We start from the raw sequence: 12,030 nt of genomic DNA, 5'->3' as shown, positions 1-12,030 counted from the left end.
AACAGATTTTCTCAGGAATATGGGGCTGTGCAGGGGAAGGAGGTAGATGAATGTGTGTGTCTCCTGCTTGTGTGTCCTGCAGTGTGTCAAATGAAAACTGTCCTCTTTGGGCTATGATGACAAGCCTCTAGAAAACAGGTGTATGAGCATATCTTGTTAAAACCCACTGGGATTTCATCAACACTGTGTCACTTTTATTATTGACCTGACTTCTGCCTATGTTCCCATCTCCATATTTGGCAGGAGATTCTTGCTACTCAGGCCAAGGACATGCTTGTAACTCCAGCTGTTTGAATAGTGAAGCTGTGGGGGAATCATGGTTCAAAGCCAACCCAGGTAGAAAAGTCCTGGAGACCTTTCATCCAGCCGACCACACAAAGGACACAGGTGCAAATGTGGCTCAAGAAATAGGGTGTTATCAGGGAGAAAAATAATATCTAAGACACAGCAGCCCATTCCTGAGTCCAAGTCCCAGGACATGTCCTAAATAAAAGAAATATATTAACTCAGTGTCTTTCTCTGACCCTTAGAGAAACAGTAACTTCTCTAGATGTTTCCTAGAACATTCTTTATCAGACACTCTTATGGACTGATCACATACCTCAAGTGACAGTTGAAAGGAAATGCACCTGGGAACATTAAAGCTCTAGTCATGGGATGAAGAGCACAGTCAAACCCAGGTAACAGAGTCTGAAGTAAATATCTTTATTGGCAGAAGTGGAGGAGCTGGCCCTTAATAAGTTCCAGGTAAGACCATGTTTATAGAACTACTTCCAAATGACCAACTTTGTTGCTTTCATTGGAGTACAGTGGCTGGTTTTAAAGATTTGTTGATCTGAAAACTATGGTTTGAAACCAGCCAGGAAATGGAAAGGTCCCTGTGAGATTGTCATCTCTAATCAGCCAGCAGAGTGCTGGAAAAGGAGAGTTGCTTTGGACCTGAAAGTGGCAGAGTGCTAGCCTTGAGCTGGAGAGCAGAAGGACAGTGCTCAAGCCCTGAGTTCAAGTCCAGGGACCAACCAAGTAAAATGCCAATGGTGCTTTTATTCCAGCATGGAGAAAGGCACTCCAGGGACCCTGGCAATGATGGAGCATCCAGAGGCAGTCACAAGCCACTACTTGGATGCCAGAGATGGTGTCAGATCCTAGAGTCACTTGGCCCTTCAAAAATTGATCAGAGCCTGGAGGTCATGGGAAGGTAGTTTGTAAGCCTGCCTTTCCAATGCCCATGTCTGTTTATTTCATAACTGGGCAGGAACTTGTCAGTCATCTGTGATAACAGGTAGTGAAAAGCTAACATTATAAAACATTGGGAGAGCTTAAATCCCAAACCCCCTATATCTGCTCAAGACTGAATTGGCAGTGACTTTTAGGGTGACACTAGTCACATAAATTTATTTGTTCAGAAAAGGAAAAGTTCCGTGGACCTGAGATTATGTCCCTATTATTATTATTGTGAAAATACCATACAGAGGGGGATTATGTCCCTCTTGAGATCTGTCTAAAGGCCTGCACAGGTAACTCAGGCATTGTTAGGGTCACTAGAGATCAGCTCTCCTAGCCAGCCAGAAAAATGCTTTATCAAACCAGATTGCTAAACAGGCTACACTGCTATAGCCCAAGAAAAGGTCTGTGCAGTTGTTAAAAATGAAATGCATATAATTTCCCATTTGGAGCAAATAGTGTTCTTAATGACATCTGATCCTGGCAACCCTTGTTAAAAATGGGTAAAGTTAAAGGTTCCTGGCTAGGTAGGATCAGCAGAAGATGGATCTTTGTCCATCAACTCCCTTAAGATCAAGAGACAAGAGTGATTTCTGGAAAATGAGGCAGGATAAATTAAAAGGGAAAAGCATAAAAAGCAGTGATAACAACTGTACAAGTGTACAAGTATGCACTTGGAAAAATTAATTATAAGCTCAAGCCTAGAAAATCCTGGCCTTATTTTAAAATATCTCTGATTAGTAAAAAGTTGTCACCCTGATAAATTACCCAGGAGGAGCCACTGCCTAAACTGCCTTAAAAAAAAAACAGTGGGATTCCAGCCTGAAAAAGCCAGTGTATAGGCAGAAAAATACTGGGAAGTTTCACAAAAATCAGAAATCAGGTAAAACTTCTTTAACCACTTCGTGCAGAAATTGACAGGTAACCCAGCAGGAGGTGTGACAATCTACCCGAGTCACTGGGAGATACTACTGATGCTGCTGATGCTGATGCTGCCCACCGCCTTGGATAAAGTTCAAGGACAGCCTGGCACTATCTGGAGGACACTACAGCATTATCATCCTGACCACTTCTACTGTGGTTAAAGTGGACTGGACTCCTTCTTTCCTCATTCCATCACCTACAACTGATTCCTGGTGAAAGATTGCTTTGGAGCTGCTTAACCTAAGACTTGGGTTGCAGGACATTCTTTCTGTGGGACATAGATTTGTAAACCTTACCCTGCCTGACCTGGGAAAGAAAGTTCAAAGTCCCTTGACTATATGGGTACCAACCATATGGAGTCAACTTTAACTGCTGGAGAATCCTTATGTTACAGATGCAAACAGCCCAGGCACAAATTCAGCCCTCTTATAGAAAAATCAATGATTTGATTTCATGTACATAAGAAAACAAAGGGAAGAATGAAGTCAGGAGGTCAGGTCTAGCCAGCACCATGTTTGGCCACATGGTGGATGGTAGAGTCTGGCATCTTGTTTTCATGCTGGGGGAAGGAAATGCCCTCTACCCATCACCTGCCTCTCAGGTAATGGGCAGGCACTTAGCTGATAGGTTATTGAATCTGTCACTCCAGTGCCTGAAACTGGGAATTTCTGTGGCCCCACCCCCTTCCCTGATCCTATTTAGGCCCAGACCAGCCCAGACACTGTGACACCTTGCCACATGTGTCTCTATGACCTTGTTCTGTGTTCCTGTCTTCCTGGCTCATCTCTGATCATCATGGTCTCCCAATTTAGCTCTTCACTGGAGCTGAACTGGTTTGCTGGTATTGTTTTGTGTTCTTTCTTTCCTCTCTGGCCTGTTTCCTAACCCTGTTATGTGTATTTGCTGGGTGCTGCAGGCATTTGTAACAATGGGCAGCCTGCAGACTGCTAACTCTTAGTAAAGAAAGACTCCCTTATTCTATCTTCCAAAATGTGGTTTCTGGGATGATTCACCTTACAACAATGGTAGAAACACAGAGTAGAGCCTTCAGGTCTAAGACACAAAAGAGCAACTCATCTTCCTTCGCAGGAGGAATTCAGTCAGATGCTCAGAAAAAGCCAGAAGTGTTGCTGAGGCTCAAGCACTAGCCTGGAGCACAAAGAGATTCAGGGACAGAGTCCAGGCCCTGAGTTCAAGGCCCAGACCTGCCCAAAACAAGTGGGATGGGGGAGAGAATAGAGATGTTGATTGTGAGAATGCTGGATTGATTCAGACAAAAAAGTCAATGGGCCGAATACTAGTTCTATGAAGATTTCATGGGCTTATATAGAAAAAAATCGCTTAGGAAAGTAATCAATGTGAAGGTAGCTTCAGAATTTGAGACTTCTTTCTCCACTGTCTTTTACTTTCTCTTGGGTATTTTGTATTGCTCTGTGTTTGTCTCTCAATACACTATATGTATGTATATATATATGTATATATATACACACACACATATATATGTATATATACAGCATATTGAGATACTTATACATAAACAAATATATATAACATAAAAATAAAATATATACTTTATATATTTTATTTTATTATATATAATGAAAAGAGCATATAACATTACAAATAAAGAAAGAAATAGATAGATATTATAACATGAATATATCATGCATAGTATGTGAATTAAAGTATATATGAGGGTACTATAAGACTTTGAGTACTGTGTTCTATACTGTAAGGAATTGGAGAATGCAAATGTAATTAGGCACTGGAATTCAGAAGGGTTCATCTTTGCAAAAGCTTATTTTTTCCTGATTGTGTGAGTCTAGTTCCCCAAATCAAAGTAACAGTCACTTCAATGCCCCAGCTGGCTCACACTTCTGAGCATACATCCTCAGGAGGCTGAGACCTGAGCAGGAAGCTTCAAAGGACAGCCAATTCCACAATGTCCAGGAGACTCCCATCTCCCATGAGCCCCAGAAAAGCCACAAGGAGAGCAAAGCATCATTTGTTACTATCCCAGCCTTATTTGGAAATAATCCCTAGTGACAGAACACACAGAAAATATTAAGTCCCATTAAGCCAGTGTCAGTGATTTACATGTGAAGTATACACTCATCCAACTGAAGCTGACCACCATGTATAAGAGACTAACTGTGAGTAATTACCACTGGCAACTTACACAATCAACTTCATAATCTTTTCAAATGTATCACTTAAAGGACAATCATCTGCAAAGACAGAAGGGAAGGGAAGGTTAGAGCACCGGCTCCATTTTGCTTCGGATGTCTCCTGACTCTGAGCATGTAGAAGCTGGCAGACAGAACAACTCTATGAAGAACACACTCCACTCATCTCTACTCTGATAAGTATTTCCTTAGAGAGGAAAGGGATGGTGACTTACCTTCCTCCAGAACATAGTGGATATGGTCACCCAGAATGCCATTTTCCTCCATGATCTTTCACAGCACCGAGTTTTCCTTCTCAGTATGGGTGCTGCCCTTCTGTCCTTCCACATTCAGTGGAGAACTACTGAGTTCCTCATGCATCTTCTGAGGTCCTCTGTGCTGCTTCCTGATGCAGAATCCCACCATGTCCCCTTGGCCTCCACCCAGGGATTCTGCCAGGTCCTCATCTGTCCACCTCAATCCAATGGTTCCCATCACCACAGTCAAGCCCAGAAGTTCCTTGTGTTGCCAGGTGCAGGTGGAGGTTGGTGACATTTCCCTGTTAAAAGGAGTGACTTTCCCTAGAGTCCTCAACTTCCATCACAAGATTTCTCAGCTTTCCAAGCTTTGAATCTGAGGTGACACAAGCACCATTTCCCAAAGCTGGGGCTCTTGGTCCTCGGCTTTGAGGCCCTGACTCATCAATGAACACTTGTTCCCGGTTCTGGGCCTGTTCTTAGATAGATGCTGACTGCCATTTCTTTCTCCTGTTTCCTCTTCTAGCATTTGGTTTCTGTTTTGGTGGTTGTGGTACTGGTCCAAGGACTTGAACTCAGGGCTTGGGTGTTGTTCCTAAAGGGTTGAGGACTTGAACGCAGGGCTTGGGTGTTTTTCCTGAAGGGTTGACAGCCTGCCCCCACCATTGTCCCACACACAAATAGGACCCCAGGCAGGACTCCAGGTATGGAGGCCCATGCTGATGTGCAGGTGGGGAGACCCAGCAATGCCCAGCTGTAAACATCCCTCTTTGGGTGCTTCTGAGAAGCCCAAGCTGTCAACCTAATGGCTTCTCCATTCTCCTCTGCCTCCCTGCCCAGATCTCAGAAAGCCCAACTCCACATAGTCTCCCAGCTACTCTATCTCAATAAACACTCCTCACCTGTGGAAGATCGATCGAGTCCAGCCTGTTCTCTTCCCTCCTCCTCCATTGTCCTAACAGCTTCTGAAGTTACTCATATCTAGTCCTCTAACACTTGAGTCAGGGCTCCCTTCTAGCTTTTTGGTTGTTTGGTTAGATAAGAAGAGTCTGAAGGATCTTCCAGCCTAGACTGGCTTTGAACCCCAGTCTCCAGATCTCAGCCTCCTGTGCACCAGGGTGAGAGGCCTCCAGCACCAGGCTGGCTGCCTTTCCTCAAGACCCACATTCAATGACCTTGCCTCTCTTTTTGTAGGAAGGTCAGCACCGCAGGGATCATCAGAGTACAGCACATGCATGCACCAGCTCCTCCCTGTAAACTCAATGTAGATGCGGCTTCTGCTTGTCCTGCCTCACAGCCACACACGGCCCTACTTACCTGCCAGCAAAATCACTGTTGTGGTTTTGTCTGTCAACCACGTTGACAATTTTGAATGACGAATACTCCTGTGTTTTTCAACACTTGAATGACATTGTTTCTTGAGTCTACAAATTCAAGACGAACATTTCAAAATTCAGGGCAATTGATGGTGCATGGCATTCATGTTCATGAGCACAGTTGCTGCTTGGAGGTTGTGTGCTTGAAGCACTTCCACAACTCCCTGTGGCAGAGTGGGGTCCAATATAAGGGGAGACAGTCCCACTACAGGTGGGGCAATTCTTGTCCTCAAAGAGTTGTTCAGGTTTCCAGTCCCTTTCCAGCCCCCCTCATTGCTGTCGCACTGAGAAATCACAAATTCTGCCAAGGGACCCTGAATGTCATCCATAGCAACACGGAAGGCTGGGAAACAGAAGGAGTTATGGGGAGGTGGACTGGGCTTGAGCCCTTGCAAGGTTCAACATCTTGTTCACATGGACTCGGTCCTTGGGGGCAGAATGTGTCTAAGAACCACCCCTCATCTGCAAAATCTGTCTACCCACTAGGAAACAGAAGTGGAGGGAGATCCGACTTTACCCCCAAAGACCACCAGATACTCAGTATTTTATGAACACCATGTTTCCTTTTAATGCATGGAAAAACCATGTCGGCACTCAGAACCAGTCCTTTAACATAACAACAACAACAATGACGAACAGAGTAGTTCTTTTATCCTTAACCATAATTGCACACATTTGCACCAGTTATGAAATATTGGATGATTCAGATGTAATTTGAGAACCTCAGATTACATACTGTCTTACAATTAATTTCCTATGTCCACTCTTTGGGTGCTCTGCTGATTTATGTATCAGATTTCTACCCTGGGCAGTTATCACTTTGTTGGGGGTTTTTTCCCTCCTTGCTTTAGGAACTCCTTCCTGTGCACAACTCTAGTGTTTTTCAGAATCCCGCCACATCCCTGCAGAGTGGTGGTTTTTGAAATTTCATTTCTATCTAGGACAGATAATTTGCAAAACTGTCCATTCATCCACACTGGTAGGGAGGGAAATGAAGGAATCCACCTGCCAGGGATGAGATCTAAAGTACACCCTGCAGCTTCCTTCCTCCAGGTCACCGGGAGTGTATCCATGTACACACTCATTTCTACGGCTTTCCCCTCTATCTTGTTCTTGCTCTTACTCCCCAAGCACCCATACTCACCACTAGCTCTTCAATGTAAGCTTGTGAAGATAGCAAATACTTACTGTGAGTGTTTTATCTGTGATCTTTATGGAAATCATACAACATCCAGAGAAAAACTCCCACAACCCCCCCTCCAAAACAGACATACACACCTTCTTCTTTTTAATATTGTTCTCCTTAAATGTGTTTATAATATTTCTTATACTGAGAATTTGTCATATGGAGAATCTTGGTGATTAGATCTATGATGTTAACTCAGTTCTTCAACCTCATTGTTCAGAAGCTCATAGCTACCATCTTAAAGGTTGTGAAGACTCAAAACCAGGCCAAAGGGTAAAAAAATCTAATGACATATCCTTCCCATTTTACAAGGAAAGCTCTTTCTATCCTGTTCTTTTGTCTATGGTGGATTAGTTAATGTACTGCATGGTGGTTAAGCCGCAGACCTCCTAGGAAAAGCCAGGCTTGTGATTCCACAGGGCCTTAGATGAGGATTGGGACATCAGAGTCTATGAAAGTAGATTCCTGACAAAGTACAGGTCCTCAGATTCCCCACCAAATGCAAATACTTCCTTGCAAACTTGGCTGCAAAAGAAAAGTCAGGGGCTTCGACCCAGGTGAGGAGCGAGGAGTCATTGGCAGGGCCGACCTCACCGCCGCTCTGGATCTCCTTGACAGATGGAAAATCTGAAGGAAGAAAAGCACTTACTTTAAGACATAGAATGGTGGCACCAAGAGTTTGAGATGCTTCGGAAGGTTTCAAGTGTTCTTCCTGATTTCTGTCCCTTCATTTCTTATATTTCTGCCAGCAAGAGGAGACTGATAAGTACCACAAAGCACCCATTTTTTCCTACTGTGGGACACAGTAAAGTTCCTAAGAATCAACAGAGAAAGGACATCTGTGAAAGCTTTCACTCCATTTCAGAAGCATGTGGCTGAGGGGACTTGAGATTCCACTAAGTCATGAGGCTTGAACTCTGGGCCTAGGCACTATTCCTGAACTCTTCAGCTCAAGGCAAGCGTTCTACCACTTGAGCCACAGCACACTTCCAGTTTTCTGGTGGTTAATTGGAGATAAGAGTCTCACAGATTTTTCCGGGCTGGATTTGAACTGTGATCCTCAGATCTCAGCCTTCTTGAATAGCTAGGATTACAGGTGTGAGCCACCAGAACCAGGGTCTGTTGAATGTTTTATTTGTATTATGTGACTCTCATAAATGCAAGGTTTTTAGAACTTCAGCTAGCAAAATGGGAAGAATTTTCCTTGATCATATTGGTGGTACTCACCTGTCTTCTTGTGCAAACTGTGGTATGATCCTCACAAACCGCTCAGAACTCATCTCCACTCGGTTTACAGGTGCCACTGGTAGAGCATTTCTTTTTAACAAGGTAGTTAATCTGCAGTACAGTGAAGTTCAAGATCGAGTCATGCTCACTGGCCTCCACATGGCTCGAGATGTGAGCTGCAAAAACTGCAATAGCAAACTAGGATGGATCTATGAGTTTGCCACTGAAGACAGCCAGCATTATAAGGAAGGCTGTGTGATCCTGGAACGTGCCCTAGTTCGAGAGAGTGAGGGCTTTGAGGAGCATGTACCATCAGATAACTCTCCAAGAAAAAGAGGTAAATCCATCTTTTCCCAGGTTTCCTTCACTGAAAACAAATCTACTTACATACACTGTCACCTTATCATCAGAGTCAGATTCATGAACTGCGGAACAAGAGGTTGTGAGAATCTAAGATGGAACCTTTCTCTCTCTCTCTCTTTTTTTAATTTGGTATTTTCCATCCAACAGCAGTGTGTAGAGAATATGATGCACATGCTATTGTTTTTTTCACTTTGTTTACATCTTGAGGCAGAAGAGTCCTGCAGCTACATGGTACGCTATGTGAGGAAAAAAATTGGGGCTATTAGAGTGGGAAAAGGTGTGTTTCATGTAAACTTTGATGGAGACTATGTCAGGAGCATGGTTTTACAACTTATTTGGGCTTCATTTTAAAACTTTTTAAACCCAGTTATTTCACTTGATTTGCTAGCTTCAGAGAAGAGATCCGAATCTGTGCCCAGCGCTAAAGGCTCAATGTTAGTATGGCTTGTGCTGGCCATTGTGACATATTCTTGTTGGAGATGAACTGTAGCACCAGAGCCCATTTTTTCTTGTCAGTCTTGACCCAAAGATGTCACCATTCCCAGTTGCTTGTCACCACATAATTGGTGTTGATTGGAAATTTTTTTCAAAATGGAACAGAACTGCTTGGTTGTCTTTTTCCATAGTAATATAAATAAGCAGAGTAATATAAATAAAGTAATAGTTGGACTAAAAAGAGAAGTCAGGAGTCAGGGCATCAAGACCGTATTGTGGAGGAGGCACAACTTACTTGATATAAAACTGGAGGCGTAATATATCACAATATCTAGTACACAGAAGATTGCGTAGATAGAGTCTCAGTTCTCCACCCTCCAGGATTTGCTCTTCATTATCAGCTGCTAAGGCCTAGGTGTGCCATTGAAACACCCCATTGGGCAGGTTAGAGGACAGATCTTCAGTTTTTGTCCCCAAACACTCATGGATTCAAGTAACCTGCTTGCAATGACTTGAAGCGTTCCCTCTCCAGACTCTGAGCTACCAGGCTCTGCTTCTTTTAGATGACAATTTACTGGGAGTATTCAGAGTCTCTGATTCTTAACTGCATTTTATTAATACATTTGAAGAGGGAGAGATTCAGGAAAAAGGTGTATTTTTAGGAGGAGATTCTAGACCTCCATGGAAATCTGTTTGTTAAAGTAACACACACACACAATTATAAAAATTCAATGCCTAAGCCTATATGAAATATCACTGCAAAAATCACAAATATGTATCACAAATATATATATGTTTTATATTTACTGTCCAATGAAAATGTAAGAACTGATTGTTGAATGGAGACATACAGAACAACATATTAATAAAGTGTGATTGATGCACAAAAGCAAATGTGAGACAGACACACTGACACTCAGACAGAAAATTTCCCTACACACACTACTTCCCCAATCACCATATTCAGGTTACCTGGTACTGATGCAGTTGAGGATTCTGCTGAGCACATGTCCATGCAAGCAGCAGAGGCAGCAGCAGGACTCTCATGCTGTGGGGCTTTCTGTCTCTCCATAGTTGGGGAGGGTGGTGTCTCCTCCAGGTTTTATGGGACTCTCCTGTGAGTCAGTCTCCCCCATGCACAAATCAGTGCTCACCATCGAGTGGTGTTGACTCTTCCCCTCTCCAACCCCCCCCCCCCCGAATATCCTGCTTGGCACAGGTGGTCTGGAAGGAATATTCCAGATCACCAGGTAAATGAGCAGCAAGAACATGGTGAGCTGAGGACTGTCATGTTTACTGGGAACACAATGACCTGATCAGCACTTCCATGTACACAATTATTCATTTTCTCTGACTTGGGAGCTAGAGAACTTGATGGAAGGGCAACCGAGTCTCCTTCATTCCGGTTGAAGGTGAAATGGTGATGCTTCCTTGCTATTAGGGTTCGTTTAACACTCAGGTGGGAAAAGTGAAGTCCTGGGGACAGATGGCATTAGAATCAGATGGAAGGTTCCAGGCCATCCCAGCCCATGTGAAAGTCCTGGAGTCTCTTTCCTCCAGCTGACCACCCAAAGGACACAGGTGCAGATGTGGCTCAACCAGTAGGGTGTTATCAGGGAGAAAAATAATATCTAAGACACAGCAGCCCAGCCCTGAGTCCAAGTCCCAGGACATGTTCTAAATAAAAGGAAAGTATTAACTCAATGTCTTTCTCTGTCCATTAGAGAAAGAGTGACTCCTCTAGATGTCTCTTAGAACATTCTTGATCAGACACTCCTATGGACTGATCACATTCCTCAAGTGATAGTTGGAGAAAAATACCCCTGAGGATATTAACTTTCTAACCATGGGATGAAGATCACAGTGAACCCCAGGTGGGAGAGTCAGTCGTCAATACCTATGGACTTTATGGACAGAAGTGGAGGTGCTGGCGGAGTGGATGTGTGCTTTTGACAGCATGCACAGATGAGCTTTGCACATAATTTTCTGACCAAGAGCCTAACAGTGATGTGATGGGCAAAAGGCAGAGTGGAGTCTTCAGATCTAAGTCACAGAAGAGTAACTCCTTCTCCTTTAGAGATGAATTACAATCAACTACTCAGAAAAGTCAGAAGTGGTGCTCTGTTTTAAGTGGTAGAGAGCAAAAAGAGACTCAGGGACAGAGTCCAGGCCCTGAGTTCAAGATCCAGGACTGGCCAAACAAAAATTGGGAAGTGGGGGATGGAATGGAGATGTTGATAATGAGACGGCTGGAGTGACTCAGATTTTCCAATCTTATTTGAAGCTCTACCCTGTGACCTTCACATCTCATCTTAGGTTTATTTGTTCGATAAGGAAAGATGATTTTTTGGAGAGAGGCTAATTCACAATGTGATCATCAGATCCCCTCCTCCTGAGTCACTGAGATAATAACCAGGAGCCACCAATACCTAGCCTCATGATCACAGTCTTCAGCAACTTGAGAACAGTCACCCAGTCAAAGGGTAGAGTAGAGTGAAATCTCTAGCCAGCCTTGGTCTCAACTCTTGCTGCCTGGAAAGATAGGGTGGTGTTTGGAAATGTTTAACCCAACAAAATAGGAATCCACCCCATACACACACACCCCATTGACTGGGGAAGGGGAATCCACAGTACATAAATCTGGAAAATTCCAAATACTATGACATCATGAAAACTAACCCAAAAGAAAGGCTTGTGACATCTAAAGGTGAGGACACAGAATCTCTTCAAATGAGTAAACCCCAAGTTCAGAATCGGAAAAATGTCAGAAAATACTGGATTCCTCAGGGATGGGAACCATTTTGTTTTATCACTGTTCAATTAATAGTGATTTTTTTTCTCTCAGTCTCAGTCTTAGCCTCCAGGTGTAATTT

General features: G+C 43.5%; 1 protein-coding gene across 1 annotated transcript; it reads left to right on the top strand.

Moving 5' to 3' along the window:
• The first annotated feature begins 8,293 nt into the window (after window positions 1-8,293).
• On the top strand, window positions 8,294-9,391 carry LOC122118543. The gene has a single exon (XM_042692384.1). The coding sequence runs from the start codon at window positions 8,321-8,323 to the stop codon at window positions 9,071-9,073; it is 753 nt and encodes a 250-aa protein (XP_042548318.1). The 5' UTR covers window positions 8,294-8,320; the 3' UTR covers window positions 9,074-9,391.
• Window positions 9,392-12,030: the final 2,639 nt, after the last annotated feature.

The sequence above is a fragment of the Dipodomys spectabilis genome, unplaced genomic scaffold, assembly GCF_019054845.1.
Source record: "Dipodomys spectabilis isolate Male_0828 unplaced genomic scaffold, ASM1905484v1 ptg000155l, whole genome shotgun sequence".
Taxonomy (NCBI): Eukaryota; Metazoa; Chordata; class Mammalia; order Rodentia; family Heteromyidae; genus Dipodomys; species Dipodomys spectabilis.
The sequence above is the reverse complement of the archived record's forward strand: the minus strand, read 5'-3'. Positions and strand labels throughout refer to the sequence as shown.